This window comes from Aotus nancymaae, unplaced genomic scaffold (genome assembly GCF_030222135.1).
Source record: "Aotus nancymaae isolate 86718 unplaced genomic scaffold, 86718_ANA_hifiasm-v0.15.2.pri h1tg000011l, whole genome shotgun sequence".
Lineage (NCBI taxonomy): Eukaryota > Metazoa > Chordata > Mammalia > Primates > Aotidae > Aotus > Aotus nancymaae.
In genome coordinates, this window is record NW_026988422.1 from 14,878,949 (window position 1) to 14,903,922 (window position 24,974).

The window sequence follows — 24,974 nt, forward strand, 5'->3', positions numbered from 1 at the left end:
TGACCTTTCACCCCGCCCCTCTGCGCGCCGGCGCGTCCGCCGCCTCGCGCGCAGCCGCACTGCTCGCCTCCGGGCACCCTGCCCCCTCCACTCCGGAACCTCCATTTTTTTCCCGGACTGTGGCTTCTGGCGTCATTCTCCTCCCTCCCACCTATTACAACACTACTTGTGGGGCTGGCTCGGTAGGCCCTGGCGGTAAAATCCAGATTTTTCCACCCCTTCCTCTCCTGTCCCGTATCTGCAAGATCAGTCTTTCTCGGACCTGTTCTTCCCAGTTTGTGGTCTCCAGAGTGACCTTCAAACGCTCTTGCCTTCTACTAGGGTTTTATAAGGCTAGTTCTAATAAATGTAAATAAATCTGTGGAAAGCTCAGGTAAGTTAGGTGTTTTAAAACAAATAAACGTAGTTAACAATCGGCCAGATAGCTTGGTTACTCTCCAGAACGCTTCCAGTTTTGAGATCACGTGATTGACCCAAACCTCAGAGCCTGGAATTTTACAGGCGGATTCCGGAGGGAAGGAACCTCACCGCCATTTCCTGTCCCTCGATCTGGCGTGAACGTCACTTCCTTAGCAATGCGCTTTAACCCTTGCTGGCCACGTCTTCCACATTGCACTTTACAACACAGTCCTTGTGAAAATTTATCTTTATTTCTTTAATCCAAAGAGATTACTATTCAAGGAATCTGTAAAAATACAGGACCCCGTGATGTAGCGAGATGGCATGAAGAAGGCAGGGCGGAGCTCGACGTCACATGACTGGTTGGGCCCGCCCCCCCTCCTCTGCAGCTAAGGACTTCCCCTCCCGAGGTGACAGAGCCTGTGGGTCCTCGGTCGGTACTGTCTCTGCACCTCGCGCCCCAGCAGGTGAGCGGCGGCCGGTAACTGGCGAGTGGTGGGGGCAGAACGGGTAAAAGGGGTAGAAGAAGGCAGAGGAGAGAGAGAAGAGAGAGTGTGAATGGCGACCTCCCTGCCTGAGGCTTCCTCCCCGCTGTCACCCTGCATGGGCAAGGAGCTCATTTCCCCTGACCCCTGCTTCCCCAAGTGTGGTGGTCCCCGCTACTTGGGGATTGAGGTGTCCACCTTTCCCACGGTTGGAAGTGAGTGCGGCCATTATGATTCTCTACTCAGAGCCTTTGGGGCTTCTGGTAGCAGATTATTTCAGCCATTCCACAGGGTCTGCAGTAGACACTAGGTCCCATTCCTTAAAGCCTATTCTTTGGCAAAGATCCTCACTGTCCTTACCGTCGGCTCAGGGCTGAGGAGCAGGGAGGTAGCAAAAACCCTGGAGGCAGAGGCGTCTCCGGTGAGACAGGCTTGGGAGGGATTGTCAGATACGGCCCTCACTGCGGAGTCACTGTGAAGCTTCCCTCCGAATGTGCTTTCTCAGTAATTCTAAGGGTTTTATCTGACAGCCCTGCAGGGAAGGTTCCGTAGATGTTCACGTGCTTCAGATGGGACTGGAAGGGTAAAAGAAGGGCTTTTACTTTTTCTTCTCTGAGGGAGAGGACGGTTGAAGGAATACTGTCTTCAAAACGGGGTGTTAGTAATGCGACAGTCTCGATTGAATGAGGAGGCGTTGAAAGATGGTATTGTGGTGTCGTGGTGTGCGGGAGGCCCAGGCTAGTTTAGGGAAAAGTGAGTAGGGTTCCCTGAAACCAAAGTATGAAACTGATTGGGTTGGAAATATTGTTAAACCAGATTTATTTGGCTATATGCTTAAAGGTAGAATCAGGTCGAGATTTTGCCGTCTGCACATATTTTCTGCCTTTAATCTTTCCTTTTTTATCATTTTCCCCTAAAATATTACTTAATTGCCACTCCCAGACTATTCTTCGACCGGCTTTATAGTAAATTTAGGTGAAGCAGCATTTGTATCCCTCCTAAGTTTCCCCAATTGTAAAACTCCCGGTGCCCTCTTCAAATTTTGATGAATAGTATTTTGTGAAAATACAGAAGTTGTTTTGCCCAGGTGTTGTCCAACTGTAGTACTCCCATTCTGTCTGTAATGTATTACCAATGTTTTGACCCCAAACAACGGGCTTTAGGGAAGAATGTTTTTCAGTTTGTGGTTAAACTCTTTTTATTTGTACTGCAAACTCAGAAAGTTCCATGCTTCTTTTCACTCTTACAAATATTACAAATTTGATATTTAAAATTTAAATTACACCTTAATATGAAAAATTATATGCCCAAATCTTGTAGTTTTCTAAGATAATTATTAAAGAAGACTGCTGAAAAGTGAGGAAGATGGAATCATCTTTAAGTACTAGATGTGACTGATTTATTTTTGTTTTTCTGTGTCTTCCAAATGCTATCCAATAAACTGGCCTTATTTTATTAAGGAGAACAAAAAGCTAATATTCTAGAATAGTAGCAATTTAACAAAGTGTTTTTATAGTAAGTTCAAAATACATAACCTGGCTTATTGATGCTCCTTGCTAGAAAACATAACCTTGAAGATGTTGCTTTCCCCAAGTAATGAGGAAGATTACTATTATCTCTTGTGGATTTACCGTTTTAGTATTTTGTACTTTGGACCCATACTGGACAATAGACTAATATATTGATATATTTATGTCACCATGCCTGCTTTTGATATATACGTGTGTGTGCATGTATGTGTGTGTGTGTGTGTGTGTATATAGTTTTAGCCATTAATTTTCTTCATAATAAGATTTCCTTGATCTCTAGAGGAGAGAGGGAAAAAAGGACGTGTTACTTCATTGACCAGGTGACATTGCACCACAAAAGGAGAATTCCTTAAGTGCTCTGGAAGTCCTAACTAGTCTTGTCTGGCTGATACCAAAATGGGAAAGAGAAAACCAGTTAGAAGCATTGACTACTAGAGGGGAAAATATCAATATGAAAGTGGTTGAATGAGTCTGCAGTTTTACTTCACAATTCCCCCAATTTTAGGGAACTTAAGAAAGCAATAACTTAGACCACTGATGAAATGTAGATTAGTAGCGGGAATTGGTGGCTACATTGCTGTTAAGTTTAAATGTGAAAAAAAGCTTCGACATTATGCATAGATCACACACATGCACGCACACACACACAGACACACACGATTGGAAGCCTGGAAAACATCTCTGAGACTAGCCTTATCAGTTTATGAGTGTTACATGTAGAAATCTTAACATTTATTAGGGAATTGTGCTATATCCACTGTTAACTAAAACATAAGGATTTTGTTTTGTTTTAGGGCCCTTGGCACCTCTGGTTTTCTTACCCTGAGGTCTTTCTTGTTTTCAGTGCCTTTACAGATTTTTGCCACCACAAGAATGCTTTTTTCCCCCATGAGCAGAGGTGGCCACTCACTCATGATGATGATGATAGACTTCTAATCATAATCATTATCATCATCATCATCATCATCTTTTCTATTCTTCTATTTGCACTTCTAGCACTGTATTTAATTGCTGTTTCCTGGGCTGTTCCTCAGCAAATCATAAAGCTTCCAGGACTGTGAACTATAATACTATTTTGTCTTCAGCACCGGAATACTGAAGTTCCTGATAGGTACTCAATAAATTGTTTATTGAATGAATGTTGGACAATTAGACAAGGAAATTAAACCACTTTAATTTTTGCGGATCATAGATCTTCCTAAAATTGTGCACTAAATGTTAACTTTAAAATATAAACTAGTAATAACCTTCGAAATTCATGGTAAATACATAGATAAAAACCTCAGGCCAGGCACCTGGCTCACGCCTATAATCCTGGCACTTTAGGAGGCTGAGGCCGGCGGATGACAAGGTCAGCAGCTTGAGACCAGCCTGGCCAAAATGGTAAAACCGTCTGTACTAAAAATACAAAAAAATTAGCTGGATGTGGTGGCTCATGCCTGTTAATCCCAGCTACTTGGGAGGCTAAGGCAGGAGAATTGCTTGAACCTGGGAGGCAGAGGTTGCAGTGAGCCAAGATTGGGCCGCTGCACTCCAGCCTGGGCAACAGAGCGAGACTCTGTCTCTGGGGGAAAAAAAATCAAAAACCTTAGGTGGATTTTGTTAATGCTGAGACCAACTTATTTTCACAGCATGTTTATTTAGTAGTAAGTATTTTTATCATCAAAATACGGGAGAGAAGGGAAGAGGAATGAATTGTTCTAAATGAAAAAGTAGCTCTGCATGATCTATAAGTGAACTGGCACTAGACTAAAAGTCAGAGGATCATCATTCAGCTCTGCCCCTTTAGTTATATGTCCTTTTTAAGTAACGTCGGGGAGAGGTTCAGGTTTGATATTTAGGAACCTTACTATGACAAAAACCCTAGGTAATTTATGTGAAAATATTTTAAAAACTAAGTGGTGTCTGTAATCCCAGCTCTTTGGGAGGCGGAGGCGGGCTGGTCACGGATCAGGAGATCAAGACTATCCTGACTGACACAATGAAATCCCATCTCCACTAAAAAAAAAAAAACACACACAAAAAATTAGCTGGGTGTGGTGGCATGTGCCTGGAGTCCCAGCTACTCGGGAGGAGAATCAGTTACTTTGATTTTATATACTGAATTTATAAAGAAGACTTAAGACATCCCACTGAATTGACTGATGTCCCTGTGAGCAGCAGGTTTGGGGGATGAGGAAAGGAGTAGAATTTGAAAAGAAGCTATTACCCAAGAACTGGGGGAACAAGAAAAATGTACTTGTAGCAAAAATTCTGAAACAGATTTATTAATTGTATCTGAAAAATATCAAAATAAAGTCCCTTATTTTGGCAACTACAGTGTCTTAATATTTTCTGCAAAGATTTCCCAAAGCTTGTGATCATTAATATATGGAATCAATTTAAGGAGTCATTTCTTCGATTTCGAATTTTTTATTTCTGCAATGGATTATAGAAGTATGTTAAAATTGTACAGAACTGTAGAGTAGGGACTTTTGAGTCAATGCTTATAAGTTTAAAAATTTTGTCTTTTTTTAAAAAAAAAAAGAAAAAAGTTTGTCTTTTTAAAAATTTTAAGTGTTTTTATATATTATTTGTCTATGTGAAATAGACAAAGAAATGTGGAGAACATAATGGAGACATAAACTAGGGTAAAATTCTTCCCTTCCTAAATTGATGATTCACAAGGATTAGTAGTTTTGCAATGGAAAATATCACTGAGTTAAACAGTAATTTAAGTATAGCTATCATGAGTTTATGAATCACTTTAATCCTGAAAAAAAATTACCCATTTGTCTTAAGGAAAGATTTTATTAAAACTTTATTGACTTTTCTTTAGTGTTGATTATTATAATAAATAGATTTATTGATTTATGAATGAACTTATTCTTTATACTAAATAAGTTTATTGTAAATAAATAAACCATGAGCAATGAGAATGTTTTCCATATAATTTCTGAAGATAATTTTAAAGTTTTGCTATTTTCTTCCCTATGGTGAAATGAACGAGACTTTGGTTTATGTAAGTGTATTCTTTTATATGTAGTATATACATATTATGCATATAGTTATACATAGTAAATATTTGTATATAAAATACATAATGTGTGTATGTATACATAAAGACAGCTGAAGTGAATGTGTATCATTGTAGTAACATATTTATTTTACCTGAAACTATTGAAGTCATCTTTAGAATTATCTAATGATTTATTTATGTTTGAAACTCCTCTTTCTGTATATTTCTTTGTAGTTAGCTCTAGTTAATAAATTTATAACTATGATGAACTGTTTTGAAAAATTAATGGCATATCATAAGTATTTTCAGATTTAAATGTTAGAAGGAAATACTTTCATATATCCTAAGGTTTTAAAAAAACGCTATTATTTTTGGTATTGTTATTATGATAACTTACAATAAAAATTTCATTTTGGGATCTTAATGCTATCTGTTGAAACTGTTCTCTTGGTGATAAAACTAAAAAAAATTTTATCTGCAACATACCACATGTTGTTTCTTTTCTGAAAAATAATTAAGCTTATTTCACTGAAAATAAAATAGGTGGTGTATCATATGATACAGAAGTTCCAGTTGTGCTTGAGCAATGAAAAGCAACTAGACTTTATAAATTTTTAATTCTTAGTTTAATTTTGTAAATGTTTATTTAAAGGTAAAATAGAGAAGACTAATTAAATTGGAAAATACCTATAAAATTGAAAAAAGGGAATGTGTATAGTAGTGACAGTATATACATATGGAAAAAGTTGTAAGGAAATGCATCAAAATAAGTAATTAGATTGATGCAATAAAGAAAATACTGAGGGCCGAGCATAGTAGCTCACACCTGTAATCCCAGCGCTTTGGGAGGCCAAGGTGGGTGGATCACTTGAGGTCAGGAGTTCGAGACCAGCCTAATCAACATGGTGAAACCCTGTCTGTACTAAAAATACAAAAATTAGCCAGGCGTGGTGGCTCACACCTTTAATCCCAGCTACTCAGGAGTCTGAGATAGGAGAATTGCTTGAACCTGGGAGGCGGAGGTTGCAGTGAGCTGAGATTGTGCTACTGCACTCCAAACTAGGTGGCAGAGCAAGACTCCATCTCAAAAAAAAAAAAAATTGAGAAAAGGGCATATGTATAGTAGTGATAGTATATACATATGGAAAAAGTCATAAGGAAATACATCAAAATAAATAATTTATTACTATAACTTCTGTATATTTGAGTTCATATTATCAGTAGGCATTGCAAAATATTTCTTAATTTGATATGGAAAATTAAGACACCTAAATAATTCTTTCATCTTAACTATTTGGATACCTTAAGTGAAATGTTTTGTCTTATCCATATAGCTGAGTAAGTTATTTAATTTTGTAGATGTGTAGATATATTTTTAATATTAAGTATATAAGTGCAGTAGAATTTTAAAAAGCAGAGTAAATCTCACTGTATAAGAGAATTTACTACATTTCAAAGGGATAATTCAATACAATGGGGTAAAAAGGCACATATATATCATAAATGTAACTGATACAACTTGCTCATCTAGAAGAAAATAAAATTGAACCCCTACTTTGCAACATATGCAAAAACTGATTTCAGATGGATTAGAGGCTTAAATGTAAACAATAAAATACTTAAGATACTAATCTCCTAAATTTTCTCTTTTTTGAGTCGGAGTTTCGCTCTTGTTACCCAGGCTGGAGTGCAATGGCGCGATCTCGGCTCACCGCAACCTCCGCCTCCTGGGTTCAAGCTATTCTCCTGCCTCAGCCTCCCGAGTAGCTGGGACTACAGGCGCACGACACCATGCCCAGCTAATTTTTGTATTTTTAGTAGAGACGGGGTTTCACCGTGCTTATCAGGATGGTCTCGATCTCTTGACCTCGTGATCCACCCGTCTCAGCCTCCCAAAGTGCTGGGATTATAGGCATGAGCCACCGTGCCCGGCCTAAATTTTCTTTATACATACAATCTAGATGTAGTTTTTTAAATCAATATGGGAAACCTAAATGTCATAAAAGTTCAGATAGACACAAGAGACTACATAGAAATGAAGGATTCTTTTTTTTTTTTGTGAGATAGAGTTTCGCTCTTGTGCTTAGGCTGGAGTGCAGTGGCACAGTCTCGGCTCACTGCAACCTCTGCCTCTCGGGTTCCAGCGATTCTCTTGCTTCAGGCTCCTGAGTAGCTGTGATTACAAGCATGCACCACCACGCCTGGCTAATTTTGTTTTTTCAGTAGAGACAGAGTTTCTCCATGTTGGTCAGGCTGGTCTTGAACTCCCAAACTCAGATGATCTGCCTGCCTCAGCCTCCTAAAGTGCTAGGATTACAGGTGTGAGCTACTGTGCCCAGCCAGAAATGAAGGATTCTTTAGTGGCAAAAATAAAGACAAAATTAGGTGAAAAAAGACTTGAAATATATATAACAGATGAGTTAACAGTTTTAAAAATTCTTACCAATTCAGAAAAAGTTCACCCAGTAAACATATAGATAAAACAAGTGACCAGACGTTCACAGAAGAGAAATTCAAACATTCAACAAACCTAAAAGGATGTGTAACCTTACTGGTAATCAGTATACTAACAATAAAATATTACTTCTCTGATAAGCAAAAATTAAGTGGTAAGCCTACTGCTAGCAGGGTATGTGGAGAAGGATTATCTCATAAAATGCTAGTGGAGATGTGAAGTGTTAAGAGTTTTTTTTCTAGTAAACAATCAGGCAATATCTGTTAATATTGAGAATACATATATTTTCCACCTGTCAGTCTAACTCCATGTAATCTTTTCCTTAGAAATAAAAGCACCAGTAAGAGTTTACCTGAGTGTTAGTTGCAACAGTGTTTCAATGTCAGTAGTGGCAACGAGGTCGGAACAAAAGGAATACCTGTTAATAGAGGTATTGTTATATAAGTTACAGCCTAGGCTTTTTATGGAACGTTGTGAAACAATTAAATGGTACGAGTTAAATCTTCTCGTGATTGGAAAGGATTTCTATCATGTATCTTTTTTTTTTCTCTGAGACAGGACCTTGCTCTGTCACCCAGATTGGAGTGCACTGGTGCCATCTTGACTCACTGCAACTTCCTCCTCCCAAGCTTAAGTGATCCTCCTGCCTCAGCCTCCAGAGTAGCTGGGACTACAGGTGTGCACCACCACACCTGGCTAATTTTTTGTATTTTTCGTAGAGACAGGGTTTCACCTTATTGCCCAGGCTGTCTATCATGTATCTTAAGAAGAAAAAGGAAAAAAAAAAGTACAGAGAAACATTTATAATGATATCTCATTTTTAGAAAACCAGTGGAAAACACCATGAATTTTGTATATTTTTTACCTGGTTGTCACCATTGGAAAGAGGAAATAAGCAGAAAGGAAAGAGACAGAGTATCTCTGGTAACATATTTATATAAAACTACATGCTTGTGTATAAGATGCATTATAAGAAACAATGGGCATTTAGGGTGATTTACTTTCTTCCTTACATTTTTCTACATTATATGTTTTTTGTTTTTGTTTTTTGAGATGGAGTCTTGCTCTGTTGCTAGCTGGAGTGCAGTGGTGCGATCTCAGCTCACTGCAACCTCTGCTCCTGGATTCGAGCGATTCTCCTCCCTCAGCCTCCCCAGTAGCTGGGACTACAGGTGCAAGCCACGACACGCAGCTGATTTTTGTATTTTTAGTAGAGATGGGTTTCAACATGTTGGCCAGGATGATCTCCATCTCCTGACCTTGTGATCCATCCACCTCAGCCTCCCCTCCCAAAGTGCTGGGATTACAGGCCTGAGCCACCGCGCCAGCCACATTATATGTTTTTATTTTTACAGTGGACATGAAGTGTTCCTGTAATTAGGAAAAACAGGCTGGGCACAGTGGCTCACGCCTGTAATCCCAGCACTTTTGGAGACTGAGGTGGGCAGATCACTTGAGCCCAGGGGTTTGAGACCATCTGGGGCAACATGGCAAGACCCCCTCTCTACCAATAAATTTAAAAAAAAAAAAAGTTGGGCATGTAGTCCCAGCTACTCAAGAAACTGCAGTGGGAGGATCACTTGAGCCCAGGAGTTCGAGGTTGCAGTGAACTGTGAATGTTCCACTGTACTGCAGCCTGGGCATGAGAGCAGTGCCCTGTTTCACAAGTTAAAAAAAGAAAAATGTATCAGAAAATGATAGGCATTCCTAGATAGGATTACAAATTGGCATGTTATTTTTGGTATGGGTAGTCAGTGCTCTAGACACGCTTTCTACCTTAGAGATACAGAGCATATTGTACAAGTGTGGGATCTATCACCTGACTTAATCATATGACAGAATCGTGAGAAAAGTTCATATTTCGGTTTTGGCACATAAACTAGATTACAAAATTAACTTGCCTTAAGCAAACTTTAAACAGGAATTTCTTTAAAGAAGCAAAATATAAAGTATTTACAATTATTTAATATTTGATTTCTATCCTTTTAAAAGTGTGTTAATAGAATACATCATTCAAAGCCAAGGTAGAAAATGGCAGATGCTTTAGAGTTAGATTTGTTGCATAAAGTAGCTGTATTTTTTTCTCACATTGGTATTTCTTTCCCTTTTCATTACCAGTTTATTAATTGCATATGTGTGCTTTAATGTAAGCTGTCCAAAGTCTTTTTTACAAGAGTTGAATGTATGTAAATAAAAATAATTTGAAAGTATTAACATAGCAAGGAGATGAAGGACACCAGACTGTGTGAGTCAAATCCTGGCTCTACTTCCTAGTGGCGTGACTTTGGGGGAGTTACTTCTATCTTTTTGTATTGCATTTTTCTCAGCTTTAAAATAAGAGTATTTAGCTTCATTGGATGTTGTGAGTAGTAGAAAATAAGTGATTGGAATAATAACTGACACATAAGAACCATATATATATTTGCCATCTGGGTGCAGCGACTGACACCTATGATCCCAGCACTTTGGGAGACCGATGCAGGCAGATTGCTTGAGCCCAGAAATTGAAGAGCAGCCTGGGCAACATGGCGAAACCATGTCTTTACCAAAAAAAATAACAAAAATTAGCCAGACGTGATGGCACACACTTGTAGTCCCAGGTACTCGGTTGGCTGAGGTGGGAGGATCACTTGAGCATGGGGGGCAGAGGTTGCAGTGAGCTGAGATAGTGCCACTGCAGACCCTGGGTGACAGAGCCAGACCCTGTCTCAGAAAAAAATATATATATAATAATAAATATGTGCCATTATTTGCTCAATTAGGTACAATATATAATAGTTTTACTTGGCTCAGTTGTTTTGACATTCATTGAATCATCCAATAATATTTTTAATTCAGTTGGATGGGTAATACATTTACAAATATGGTAACATTTATATATAAGTGTATTTTCTGTCTCTCTCCTCATTTTTTTTCCCCCCATATATTTATCCACAAATGGCAGCACCTCTTCATATTATTCTGGACCTTACATTTTTCACTTAAGAGTATTATCTTGGAGATCTTTTCACATTAATACAGTTAAAGCCGCCTCATTCAGCCAGGCATGGTGGCTCATGCCTGTAATCCCAGCACTTTGTGGGGCTGAGGCCGATGGATCAGGAGTTCAAGACCAGCCTGGCCAGCATGATGAAACCCCCTCTCTACCAAAGATAGAAAAAATTAGCTGGGTGTGGTAGGGCACGCCTGTAATCTCAGCTACTCAGGAGGTGGCAGGAGAATCACTTGAATCCGGGAGGCGGAGACTGCAATGTGCTGAGATTGTGCGATTGCACTCCAGCCTGGGCAACGGGGTGAGAGTCCATGGGTTGGTGGGGGAAAGCTGCCTCATTCTTTTTAATGATAGTTTAGTATTCAATTGTATTAATATACCCTCGTCATCATATGTAACATTTATTGAGAGCTTACTCCTGATCCAGATGCTTTCTTAATACTTCAGTTGTATTAACTCACGGAAGCCTCATAGCAACCTATGAGATAGGCACGTTTTTCCATATTTAACAAATGAGGAAAATTAGGCACAGGGTGATTAAATGTCCAACAATCACACAGTTCATAAGCCCCTACAACTCAAGATTTGAACCCAGGGAGTCACTTTCCAGAGATTGCTGTCATAATGCCACTAAACATGTAGCCTGTCATAGTATTACAAGGTATTTAGCCTCCGTATTAATGGACATTCCAGTCTTTTGCTTAAGACACAGTGTTATAGTTAATATTTTGTTAATAAAACATTTTATACATATACAGTAAATTCCTAGAAATGGACTAGCCATGTCAAAGGTAAGTACATTTTGAATTTTGGCAGGCACTGCCAAATTGCTCTCCAATTTAGGGAGGTGCAGAAGTTCGCCTTTGTCCTTAGTAATTTGTCAAAATCTGCCATTTAGCTTGGGTCTTTGGAAGGTGTGCTTTTAACATTTCTAGCATTCCTGAATTGTGTGTGATCTACTGTCATGTAATAGTGTTAAGTTACTGTCATATGGAATTAACGTAACAATGTCAGTATGAGAAAAAGGTGTGACCTTTGGACTTGTTACTTACAAATAATAGTAAGTATTTTAGATATAACTTGAAATGCTCCTTAATGTGATTTATACATTGAAATTCTATCAATCAAAGTTTGAATATATATTGTTGAAAGATTGTTATAATTGTTAATAATTGTTAAAGTTGCTGATTTTATGTACTAAAGCAATTATGTAAGAGTGTTCAAGTAGTTATTAATTTGAACATTAAGAGTGTGTAACTAGCTAAATATAGGAATAACTGTGTCCTTTCTTGTGAAAAGTGAGTTTTCAATAATCCGTGAGTCCTAGTCTTAGGTAATGCAAAATTAGGCAGTGAGGGGCTTTATTTAGATGAGTTATAAAACCCACAAGTTATTTTGAGTATAACACACTTGGATTCACTGCCCAATATTTCACTTGTTCAAGAAAGGAAAAAATATCTCATTGTGAATCTAAGAAGCAGGTTGACTGACACCAAACTCTTCAATGTGATCCAAAATAGGTGCTTAAAATATGGAATCTTCTCAGGTCCCAACCTAGTATACCTGCAGTACCTGAATGTGGACCTGTAGTACCTGCTTGTTTTACAGTGGTGTGTGTGTGTGTTTGTGTGTGTGTGTGTGTGTGTGTGCACGCACATGCACCTTTTAAATATGCACTCATTCTCCCTAAGAAACTCTACTGGGGTTAGGGACAGCTTGGGAAGTCGCTATAAATAGAGACAAACAGGCTGTCTAAAACAGTTCTTTAAAGTGAACTAATTCTACCTCAAATTAGAGTAATACAAAGTAACAGAAAATAACTTTCCCTATACCCCCACCCTCCAAATGAGCCATTGAGCCATATCAACTTTGATGTCTGAATTATTAGAGCTTAATCTGAGTCTTGGACCACAAACCCTTCCATGCCTTATGGCACAGAAGTGTATTCAAGATGGAGTTAATATCTTCCTAAATTCTCATTCAAGCTATTAAAGTCAATATGCCATTAGCCCTGTTCTGAAAATATAGATGAATAAAGTACTTAAGAGGCATATCTGACTTCTACACTTCTGAGCTATTAAGTGACTGTGGAAATTCCCAGAATTAGCTAAACTTGGCAGGACCAGAGGGTGCCCACACAGCCTTATCCAGAGCCACATTATTCATTCTAAATAGACAAACAAAAAACTGGTTTGGTTAAGTCTTCATCTGTTCCCCTAATGCTATTTCTAGGGTTAAAATTCTCAAGTTTGCATAAGCCAAATAGTCCTTTAGAAATACTCTATATTAGTCAACAAATAAAAACCAAAGTGAGTATGTATTCTGTGGAAGCATGCCTTTATAGGAGTCATGATGGCAATAACTCGTGCTTTTCAAAAAATAATTTTATTGAGATATAATTGGCATGGCTGCACATAAAGTATACAATTGGATAAGTTTTAATATATATATACACACATGAAGCCAGCACTATAATCAATATAGTGAACATATCTATCACACCCAAAAGTTTCCTCGTGCCTCTTTTTAATGCTGTCCTTCCATACCTCCCCACCTCCCATCCTTAACCATCACTGATCTATTTTCTATCATTATAGGTTAGTTTACATTACATGTATCAATGATTCATATTTTCCTTGCTGAGTATTATTCCGTTTTATGGATATACCATAGTTTGTTTATTCATTCACCCATTGATGAATATATGTGTTGTGTTTCCACTTTTTGGGCATTATGAATAAAGCTTCTATGAACATTCATGTAAGTCTTTGGACATAAGCTTTCTCATGGGTAAGTATCAAGGAGTAGAATGGCTGAATCATATGGTAGTTATAAGTTTAACTTTAAGAAACTGCCAAACTGTTTTCCAAAGTGGTTGTACCATTTTACAGTTCTACTAGCAATATGTGAGAGTGTTAGTTTTTCTACATCCTTACCAACTCTTCCTTTGGTCAGTCTTTTAAAGTTTTAGCTATTTTGATTGCTGTGGAATGGCATTTCATTGTGGTTTTAACTTGCATTTTCCTAGTGACTAATGAACTTGAACTTAAGCATCTTTTCATGTATTTTGCTATCTACTTTGGTGAAGTGTATGTTCAAATCTTTTGCTTATTTTAATTGATTTTTCCTAGCATTGAGTTTTGATCTTTGTATATTCTGGGTATAAGTTCTTTATCAGGTTTATGTCTGTAAATATTTTCTCCCAGTCTTTACTTTGTCTTTTTGTTCTAACAATGTTTTTTGATGAACAGAGTTTTTAAATTTTCATGAAGTCCAGTTTACCATTTTATTCTTTTATGGATTGTGCTTTTAGTATTATGTCTAATCCAAGGTCACAAAAGAAGTTTAATAGTTTTAAGTTTTACATTTAGGCCTACCATTTCATTTTTAGATTTTTGTATATAGTTAAAGGTTTTTTGTTTGTTTGTTTGTTTTTTGCATTTACATATACATTGGTTCTACCACCACTTGTTGAGAACACAATATACTTTCTCCACTGAATTGCCTTTATACTTTTGTCAAAAGCCAGTTGCTCATGTTTGTGTTGGAGTGGAGCCTTTTTGAGCTGATAAATTTTGTAAAATTTTAAATAATAATACTAGGCAGATTAATACAGATTAAATTTTATCTATTCATTATAGAATTATATGTGTTCTACTGTTCATAAGATTGAACAAAATGACCACTAAAATTATTAATAAAATTATAACTTGAAGTTAATAAGTTGAATCAAATTTAATATTTTCTTAATATTTAAGAATATTTAATAATAATCTTTGATCTTAGAAGATCATTCTGTGATGGTAATATTTGGATTCAGCTTTGGCCTCAGGTGAATATTTTAAAAATCTTGGCCATCAAGCATTAGGTCAGAATGTGTATTCAGTGTACTTTGAAGGTGTTTTTATCAGTTTTCACTCAACAATGAGAGTTGGTTTTTTGTTTTTTTTTTGAGACAGAGTCTCACTCTGTTGCCCAGGCTGGAGTGCAATGGCACAATCTTGGCTCACTGCAAACTCTGCCTCTGAGGTTCAAGCGATTCTCCTGCCTCAGCCTGCCAAGTAGCTGGGACTACAGGTACTTGCCACCATACCCAGCTAATTTTTGTATTTTTAGTAGAGATGGGGTTTCATCATTGTGGCCAGGATGGTCTCAATCTCTTGACCTCAGGTGATCTGCCCGCCTTGGCCTCTGAAAGTGCTGGAATTACAGGCGTGAGCCACCGTGCCCGGCCACGATGAGAGTTTCTATTCCCCCCACACCCCTGCCAGTACTGTCACTGAGCAGTAGTTAGTAATTGCCTACTATGTGCCAAGGCACTTTACTGGATAATTGGGGTGCTCAATAAACAAAGCAGAGGTGGTTTATCAGCATTTATAGTCTGGCAGTGAAAATAGACATTGAGCAGCTTTTTAATCACAAGAGTAGTAAGTGCTACAAAGGAACAATATTGAAGACCTTGAGCACATACCAGGGGAGCAGGCAGTTAATTTCTTAGCAAACCACACTATTTAAAACCTCACCTCTCCCCACAACTAATTTAAATAAACCCTGGTTGTTAATCATAGTATACTAGGAAAACTGTTAGAAACAGATTTCTTGCCCTCTGAATTGAAAATGTCTGGACTTTTGACCGTAGTCATTATTGAAATCCAGATTGTAAGATGTTTTTTCACCTATCTTAGGCAGCATTCTTTTCCTCTTTTGTCTTTAACTTTATGCTTTAGGATATATTTTTATTGCACAGATTTTATGAATTCTTGAGTTAGGTGTGAACCTATTTATGTGACACTCTCTTCTAAACATTGGGTTAATACACCAGAGCACAGTTTATGAACCTTTGTCCTCTTCTATTCCATCCATTAAATAAATGACAGGATGGATTCATTTAAATGTAGACATCATATTTTCTTTTCTCTCTCTCTCTTTTTTTTTTTTTGAGACAGGGTCTCACTATGTTGCCCAAGCTGGTCTTGAACTCCTAGGCTCATGCGCAATCCTCCTGCCTCAGCCTCCCAAGTAGCTGAGAATACAGGCATGAGTCACTGTACCTGGACAGCATAATTTAATAGTATAAGTGTAATAGCACTTTTACTACAACACTGTTGATGCGGTCTCTCTTTTGTTTCTTGTATGTACATCAATCTCAAATGCTTACATTGCTTATATTTGGCTAGTTTAGCTGCTCCTTTTTTTTTTTTTTTTTTAGCAAAATGATCAAAATTTGCTCACTAACATTTAAAGGAGTAATGTGGTAATCGTAAAGTTTTAAAAATAAGTTTCTGGCTGTGTGCCGTGGCTCACGCCTATAATCTCAGCACTTTGAGAGGCCGAGGTGGGTGGATCACCTGAGGTCAAGAGTTCGAGACCAGCCTGACCAATACGGTGAAACCCATCTCTACTAAAAATACAAAATTAACCGGGTGTGGTGGTACATGCCTGAAATCCCAGCTACTCAGGAGGCTAAGCCAGGAGAATTGCTTGAACCTGGGAGGCAGAGGTATGATGAGCTGAGATTGAGCCATTGCACTCCAGCCCGGGCAACAACAGCGAAACTCCATCTCCAAAAAAAAAAGTTTCTAAGTATTTTTTTTTTTCGCTTTAATAAGTCCATTTATTTTAAAATTTAATGTAAATCTAGAATATTTAACTTTTTATACAAACTTAACTTTAAAAATAGCCACTTGGTATTTTACACACAAAACATTCAAAAGAAAATTCCTCATTTAGAGTGACTTAAGCTTCACAGTCCAGCCAACAGAGAGGAGGGCCGCTGTGGGCAGCAGAGGCCTTGGGGTCAGCGCTGACCCCAGTCCTTCAGCCCACCCTCTCCAGCACAGGGAATATCTTGATGCTTATTTTTCTTTTGCAAATAAAATGTCTACTAAAACGTGTTTCTCTTTTTTTTTTTTTCCAAGATAGGATCTCACATTGTTGCCCAGGCTGGAGTGCAGTGGCACAATCACAGCTCACTGCAGCCTCGACGTCCTCGGGCTCAGGTGATCCCTCCACTTCTGCCTCCCGAGTAGCTGGGACTACAGGCATGTGCTACCACGCCTGGCTAATTTTTATATTTTTTGTAGAGACAGGGGTCTCACTATATTGCCCAGGCTGGTCTCAAACTCCTGGGCTCAAGTAATCTGCCCACCTTGGCCTCCCAAAGTTCTAGGATTACAAGTGTAAGCTGCCACACCCAGCCTAAAACTTGTTTCTGAGGGCTGGAAACCTCTTTAGGGCTATTCTTTCAAGGCAAAGGATTTGGTTCTGCTTAAAACTTGAGGAGTGGGGAATCCACGTTCTCCTTGTCAGTCTCAGGGCTCAGCTGGATTAGAGGGGAGCTCAGGTCTATGAGCTGTACCACCACCGGTGAAGGTTTTGCCACATTTTTATTCATGTCTGGGGTGTTTATCATGAGGTCGATCAGAGGCCTGCTTTCAGATTTCACAGGGATGTTTGCTTCTGGGGTATTGCAGAAGTCGATGAGAGAGAGGTCAACGCGGCGCTGGCCTGCAGCATCTGTGGTGACCGTGAGTGGGTCCAGTTTGATATCTACAAGAAGAGCCTCAGTAGGGGCTGCGTCTCCACCCGGCCTGGCTTCCTCCTCAGCTGCTTCTGTGCTGGTGCTTTTGGAAACAGTAGAATCGCTTTCCTCTGGAGAAAAGTGAAGTGCCTGAGGCACATGGGAGGGAGGAGAACCCCCGTCAGGGAACATGCCCACCGGCCTGGAATCTGCCTTTTCATTGCTCTCCCTTGTGGGTTCAGTTCTCATTGAAGAGTTCTTGCGGGGTTCAGAGTAAAGTCTCCGAGCTGGCACACACAGGGGCGAGGCCATAGCCCTGGGCATGGTTTTGGGGGTCATCGGTGGAAGGCCAGAGAAGCGCCGGCTGGTAGGTGTGGGGAAGGCTGACGCACACCGTGTGCTCAACAGGCTTTGTGGTGCTGGCCCAGATGAGCGTCTAACGGGGGTGCTGTGGACAGTGACCCTGCCAACTGACGAGCATGACTGCGGCCGCTGTGCCTGAGAGAGCTTTGGCGTTGCCCCGTCTGGGGAGTCACCTAGAGAAAACGTAGGAATTTTAAATTGATTTGCAGGAGTAGGCGTAACCTTTGTCTTGGAATTTAGATAGGAATCTCGCCGCCTTATACTTCTAGTTTTATTCAGTTGAGAAGATTCTGACAAGGTGGAACTGGAGTTTGGCCATTTGCCTCCACCTTCCAGAGTCTGGGGGTGGGTGAGGGATGCTGACAGGGGCACTGTGGGCTGCTCCGCTGCCAGCTCAGAAACATCGACCCCCTTGGCTTGCTGAGAGGATGCCCCCACAGGACCTGCAGGCAGAGCCGGCCGCAGCACAGTGGGTCCCATTCTGCCTGACTTGCTGATGTCTGACAGAGGCCGGGAGCTGTTTGCAGGAATACTTGCAAATTCACTTGATTTAGCTTTGCCCGCCGCTGGGGATGTGCACACACTGGGCGCCCCGCTCTGAACAGGCCCTGAGGAGGACTTCCTGGCCAGACTGCTGGTAGAGCCGGGTGGTTTTAACAGGCTCTTCTTCAGCCCCAACTTGTTTGGAACGGGGATCGCCCGCTTGCCCTGGCCCGAGTGGCTTCCGGCGGCTGGCACACTGACAGCACCCGGGGCAGGTATGTCAGGGACAACATCTCGGCGGAATTCCTTTTCAGCTGGGATTTTCGTCCTGGAAGGACTAGCTGGTATCTCTTTCTTGGGCTTCTCTCTGGCTCTGGGGATGCCTCTTCCTCTACCAGACGCCGCTCGAGGCAGCAGCAATTTGCTGCCAGGCTTCCTCTGAGTCGCTGCCTGACTCGGAGCATGAGCAGCGCTTGATTCCCTGGGCAAGGCATGAGCAGAGTGCGGAGGCCCCAGCGCCCGGGAGAGGGTGGCCTGGGCAGGAGCGCTGGGCAGGGCTGGGGAGGAGGCCAAGAGCCGGCGCTCGCCTGCAGGGGGGCCCAGCAAGGGGCTGTCTGACAGGTAGTACATCTCCCTTTTAAGAGACGTGGGGCTTTTCTTCATATCCTTGTCTTTCTCAAAGAGGTTTATTTTTAATTTTGACTCCTGTATGAGTCTTTCCACGCCCTGGCTCCGAGGGTCTTCGGGCTTGGCAGCTTGGGCTGCCTGGTTCCGGTTGCTGCTCTCTATCTGTAAAGCCAGTAAGTGAGCTTCTTTGTACACTTCCACGAACTTCTCCCCAGCCAGAGGGCTCCAGGCGAAGGGACTCTCAGATGCGGGCAAAGGAGGCTGGTTGGTAGCTGGATTATTTAATTCCAAGCTGGCAGCAATGCATCTTTCTTTATGTCCAACGGGTCCAAAGAACACTTCATCATCTTCATTTGCACTTGAAGAAGACAATGAAAGATCGAAGTCGAATTTTTCATCGGCCGAAAGAAGAATGTCTTCCTTCTTAGGGTCATCCATGTTCGCGTCCCCTGCCCGGCAGGTTGAAGGCTCATCGCGGCCACCGCCTCCTTCCATAGAGAGAGCTGTCAGAAGTCACTAGAGCCGCGACGACCAGTTTCTAAGTATTTTAAGCCATTGCCTTTTTAAAGTAGTTGTACAGTTTTTAGTTTGACTCTTTTTGAAGGTGATAATTTTCCTGCATGATTGCCTGCAATTTTTTTTTTTTTTTTTTTTTTGAGATGGAGTCTCGCTCTGTCACCAGGCTGGAGTGCAGTCGTGTGATCTCACCTCACTGCAACTTCCCTTTCCTAGGTTCAAGTGATTATCCTGCCTCAGCCTTCTGAGTAGCTAGGACTACAGGCATGCGCCACCACACCCAGCTAATTTTTGTATTTTTAGTAGAGATGGGATTTCGCCATGTTGGCCAGGCTGGTTTCAAACTCCTGACCTCAGGTGATTCACCCACTTTGGCCTCCCAAAGTGCTGGGATTACAGGCATGAGCCACTGTGCCCAGCCACCTGTATCTTTTAAAAGAGCAAAGAAGTTATTCCCAGAAGATCCCCAACAGATTTTGCCTTATTTCTTATTGGTCAGATCATCATTTATTATGTGCTTATTTCCAAAGCAGTTGAGGGAACTGGAATTACAGTAATAGGCTTACCAAATTTTGAACAAAGTTGGCTTTTGGTTGGCAAGGAAAAATCGGAAAACTAAATATACATAGTGAAATAAATCTGCCATATAAGCCATTCTAATAGGGTTGCTAGGTAGGTGGATTGAAGGAGATGAATAGAAAGAGCGTCACAAAATGACTAGTACTATACTTTAAAAATATGATTAGGGTATTTAGCTGGTATTCCACTATAATTTCCAGAGATAGTCTTTAATCAATTAGATAGAATGTATTTTTTCAAGTGTTAACATTAAAATAATGCTTCCTTATCAATGAAGTGCCTCAGGATTTTGTATGTGAATAAACATTACCTTGGAAGGTTAGTGTTTAACTTATATATTACCTCATCTTTGCCCCCAACAGCCATATCATCCAAGACTCTGGTTACTAGAAGAATTATTTCTGAAATAATGAAATTATCAAGTGCATTAACCAGCAGCAGTGGAGTGGACATTATAGGCAAAAAATTTTTTCCTCTGGTGTTATTTGCCACGGCAGTGTTCTGCAGTGCCTGTTGGGGAGAGACCGATGACTCATTAGCTCAGATGGTTGTTTCTGCTGCCTTTCTGGATTTTTCCTCTTTTACCACAGGGTTTTTATTTTTGTTTAAATCTTTCACAAATGGGGTGGGGAGAGGAACCCCTATAACTTGTAACCAAAGAATCTTAGTTGTAAGTTGTATTTACTTTTTATCCTTAAGCAAGGTTGAAGTCAAAACAGCTAAAGGCAACATGTTTATATAATCATTGATTTGATTTTTCTGTGAATGCATCTGTGTATACCGCACTGCTTTCAGGAAAGTATGTAATAAGTATTCCTGCTTTTATTTATTTACTTGTTTATTTTTGAGGCATTCTCTCATTCTTTACCCAGGCTGGAGTCCAGCGGCACAATCTCAGCTCACTGCAACCTCCACCTCCTGGGTTCAAGCAGTTCTCCTCCCTCAGTCTCCCAAGTAGCTGGGACTACAGTTTTACACCACCACATTCAGCTAATTTTTGTATTTTTTGGTAGAGACAGAGTTTCACCATATTGGCCAGGCTGGTCTTGAACTCCTGACTTCAAGTAATCCACCTGCCTCGGCCTCCCAAAGTGCTGGGATTACAGGCATGAACTATCGCACCTGGCCTCATGCTTTTATTTTTTAAATGTTTGGGAACAACTATAGCTGTATAGGCCAGGCGTAGTGGCTCGTGCCTATAATCCTGGCACTTTAAGAGGCCAAGGCAGGCAGATCACCTGAGGTTAGGAGTTCAAGACTAGACTGGTCAACTTGGTGAAACTCCATCTCTACTAAAAATGCAAAAAATTATCCAGGCATGGTGGCTCATGCCTATAGTCCCAGCTACTTGGGAGGCTGAGACACAAGAATCACTGGGAAGTGGAGGTTGCACAGAGCTGACATCATACCACTGCACTCCAGCCTGGGTGGCAGACTGAGACTCCATCTCAAAAATAAAAAAGAGAATCAATAGCTGTATATTGTCTTAAGAAGGAGTTATTACTTTGGGAGGCTGAGGTGGGTGGATCACGAGGTCAGGAGTTCAAGACCAGACTGGCCAACATGGTGAAATCCCATCTCTATTAAAAAATACAAAAATTAACTGGGCATGGTGGTTCATGCCTGTAATCCCAGCTACTTGGGAGGCTGAGGTAGAATTGCTTGAACCTGGACCCGGGAGGCAGAGGTTGCAGTGAACTGAGATCGCGCCACTGCACTCCAGCCTGGGCTACAGAGCGAGAGACTCCATCTCAAAAATAAATAAATTTTTTTTAAAAAGGAGTTATTAAATAGCCTATAAAACTATTTTATGTAGCATTAAATCCTATTATATTTTGGATCTTAGACAGATTTGGGCTAAGATTAATTTTCAGGCCAGGCACGGTGGCTCACACCTTTAATACCAGCACTTTGGGAGGCTGAGGCAGGCTCGATCACAGGTCAGGAGTTTGACAGCAACCTGGCCAATACGGTGAAACCCCGTCTCTACTAAAAACACAAAAAAATTAACCAGGCATGGTACCATGTGCCTGCAATCCCAGATACTTGGGAGGCTGAGGCAGGAGAATTGCTTGAACCCAGGAGTCAGAGGTTGCAGTGAGCTGAGATCACACCACTGTACTCCAGGCTGGGCAACAGAGTGAGACTCCATCTGCACACACACACACACACACACACACACACACACACACACAATTAACTTTTAATATGATCTAATTTGCAGTATAATTTGCTTATTGAAAGTTGGTGTTCTAGGAGATTGTTTTAACATTTTAAAAAGCCTATTCTTTTTCACTTAGAGCCATAAGCATTCAATGATGAAGCAGAAGATTTTAGTGGGGTATTTTTAACTATTCACAGATAATAAGGAAGAGTTATAAACAAATTAGTATGTTGTATGACCATGCTTATCAAAATACTATATGTTTAGCCCTATTCAGTCATCAGGTCACTGTAGTATGTCTACCTGATGAGTAATTTTTATTTCACTGTGGGGAGGAAACACTTGGATATTTTTCTCTCTTTTTCTTCTTTAGTTTTTTCAGTTTCTTATTTTTATGGATACTTAGGTGTATATATTTACAAGGTACATACTTTTCTTATAAAATTTATTGTATGAGTAAAGTAGAGTATAAAACTTGTTTGGAATTCAGAGAATATACAACAGCATACCAAGAATTTCCTTGCTTATAGTAGACTGCTGTAGCATCCTATTTCTTGTTCACATTCTGGGATTGGGTAGATAGAGGAGCGGTTATTCACTTTGATGTTTATTTGGATCAATACATTTGAAAGGAAGAGGGTGGGAGCAGAGTTGGGCAGAGGAAGAAGTTGAAATGTAATGCAAGCCCCACAGAGCCTCCGGCACCCAGTGGGAGAGATCTGGAGTGAGTGTTGCTTGCCAGAATATTCTGCATCAGGCTGAGATGGCTGGGCCTTTTTACCTCCACTGTGTCCATTAAGCAAGTGCACGCTGCCCTGCAAGTGGTGTGAATGCAGGCAAGGCAGCTCTGCATCTGAGGCTGACCTTGAAGGGTTAACAGCTGTTAGTTATTTACTAAACACTATGGGAGTGCTTTTTGGACTGGGACTATTTGAGCAGACACATGAATGATATGAAGAAATGAGTCTTTGAAAAAAGAACATTCTAGGCAGTGACACAGAAATACAAAAGAGCCATGTTGCTGTAGCAGATTAAAATGTAAATATTTTAAAATGTCAAAATGCTTTTTTAAAAATGCTTGGAATTTTGCACTTTAAAGCTTGTGTTTTCATAATTATTTTATTATGAAAGATGTGGTAAGAGCAGGTTTCAGGATGTATTTGCAACCACTTCTCTGTGTAAAAACAATGGAGTAGAGAAAATGAAAATACTCAGAATCATCATTACATTTTTCTCCACTTAATATTGGCTTTTTAAATTTAATTTTATTTTATTTTTGAGACAGAGTCTTGCTCTGTTACCCAGGCTGGAGTGCTGGAATGCAGTGGTGCGATCTTGGCTCACTACAACCTCTGCCTCCCAGACTCAAGTGATTCTCCTGCCTCAGCCTCCGGAGTAGTTGGGATTACAGGCATGTGATACCACAGCTGGCTAATTTTTTTGTATTTTTAGTAGAGATGGGATTTCACTATGTTGGTCAGGCTGGTCTCGAACTCCTGACCTCATGATCTACCCGCCTTGGTCTCCCAAAGTGCTAGGATTACTACAGGTGTGAGCCACCCTCACCCAGCCAATATTGGCTTTTTAGAAAGGACAATCATCTTGGTTTGCTAATACAAGAATATTTATGAAAGTAATGTAAATTTATGGATCTGGTAACAGTCATCCTTCGGTAAATTTTGTAGAATTATCACTTAGGCTCTTGGTTCTCTTATTAGCATGATGTCACTTCCTAATGTCTGCTATCTTTGGCATAAATTAAATAATATGTACCTAAAAAAAGCTTAAAAGTATAGAATCATTAAAATTCTTGTGTTGGCTAGGATTTTCCAGCTGACTGCTAACCCACAAGACAGCTGAATCATGAACAAACCCATTTAGTTTCCACTAATCATTGCTCATACATTTGGAGGCATGCATTGTTTAGTCTTAAAGGGAAAGCATGTAAATTCCTGTTTTAAAAAATCGGAACAGACATCATTATTCCCTTACAAACCTTAGAATACCTTTCTGAACCACAGGTTTCAACCATCTATAGGGAAACTTTACTAGGTATGCTGATGCTTCTTTGTTCATCCCTCCAAGTCTCAGCTTAACCTCTTGTTAAGTCATTTTCATCCTGTCCAAGTCTAGGTTAGATGTCATTGCTTTATGCTCTTCTAAATCTCTAGCCTGTAGTACTCCTAAGAGAGCAGATATGTCACCTTATAAGAACTACCTGTTTGTCTTTTCATCCCACCATGCCAGAAGATCCTTGGGGGAAAGATTGTGTCTTACTCCATTATATTTTCTATCTATAATCCAGCAGCTGGCACATCATCAGTGCTTAAAAAAATCCAGTTGGTCTTCGAAAATAAAGTTATGTTAAAATACACCTGATAACTAGGGGAAAAAAAATAGCTAAGTGACTAGACTTGGTTCAAATCGTAAGGTAAGATCACTGGATGCTTTAGAGAAAAGGCGATCTTAGCTTATATTGACAGAATAAAATTCTGTAAATAAAAAAGTAAAAAAGTAGTCATTAGAATTACTTTACTGTTAGGCATACTGTTAAATGCCTCACAGAAACCCCATTAGATTTTACAGATAAAACTGAGGCTTAAAAGGATGAAAGAATTTGATTTGCCTAAGGACACAACTTATAAATTGAAAGTCTTTGGCGGGATGCAGTGGCTCACGCCTGTAATCCTAGCACTTTGGGAGGCAGAGGCGGCTGGATCATGAGGTCAAGAGATCGAGACCATTTGGCCAGCATAGTGAAACCCGGTCTCTACTAAAAATGCAAAAATTAGTTGGGCCTGGTTGTGCGTGCCTGTAGTCCCAGCTACTCTGGAGGCTGAGGCCGGAGAATTGCGTGAACCAGG

At 40.1% G+C, this 24,974-nt stretch overlaps 2 protein-coding genes across 2 annotated transcripts in view; one reads left to right on the forward strand and one right to left on the reverse strand.

Moving 5' to 3' along the window:
• Positions 1 to 605: 605 nt before the first annotated feature.
• The window catches only part of ATP6V1A (ATPase H+ transporting V1 subunit A), a 64,509-nt gene continuing 40,140 nt past the window's right edge, over positions 606 to 24,974 (forward strand). The window contains exon 1 of the mRNA XM_021668820.2: positions 606 to 866. The gene's annotated coding sequence lies outside the window, so the exon portion shown is untranslated. The remainder of the gene's footprint in view (positions 867 to 24,974) is intronic.
• LOC105725057 (G2 and S phase-expressed protein 1-like) lies at positions 17,127 to 19,370 on the reverse strand. The gene has a single exon (XM_064374446.1). It carries the CDS (start codon positions 19,344 to 19,346, stop codon positions 17,127 to 17,129), a length of 2,220 nt encoding a protein of 739 aa, XP_064230516.1. The 5' UTR covers positions 19,347 to 19,370.

What these genes read in the sequence shown, in the direction of transcription:
- LOC105725057 (XM_064374446.1), bottom strand. Translation starts at nt 19,346, where the DNA reads ATGGAAGGAGGCGGTGGCCGCGATGAGCCTTCAACCTGCCGGGCAGGG.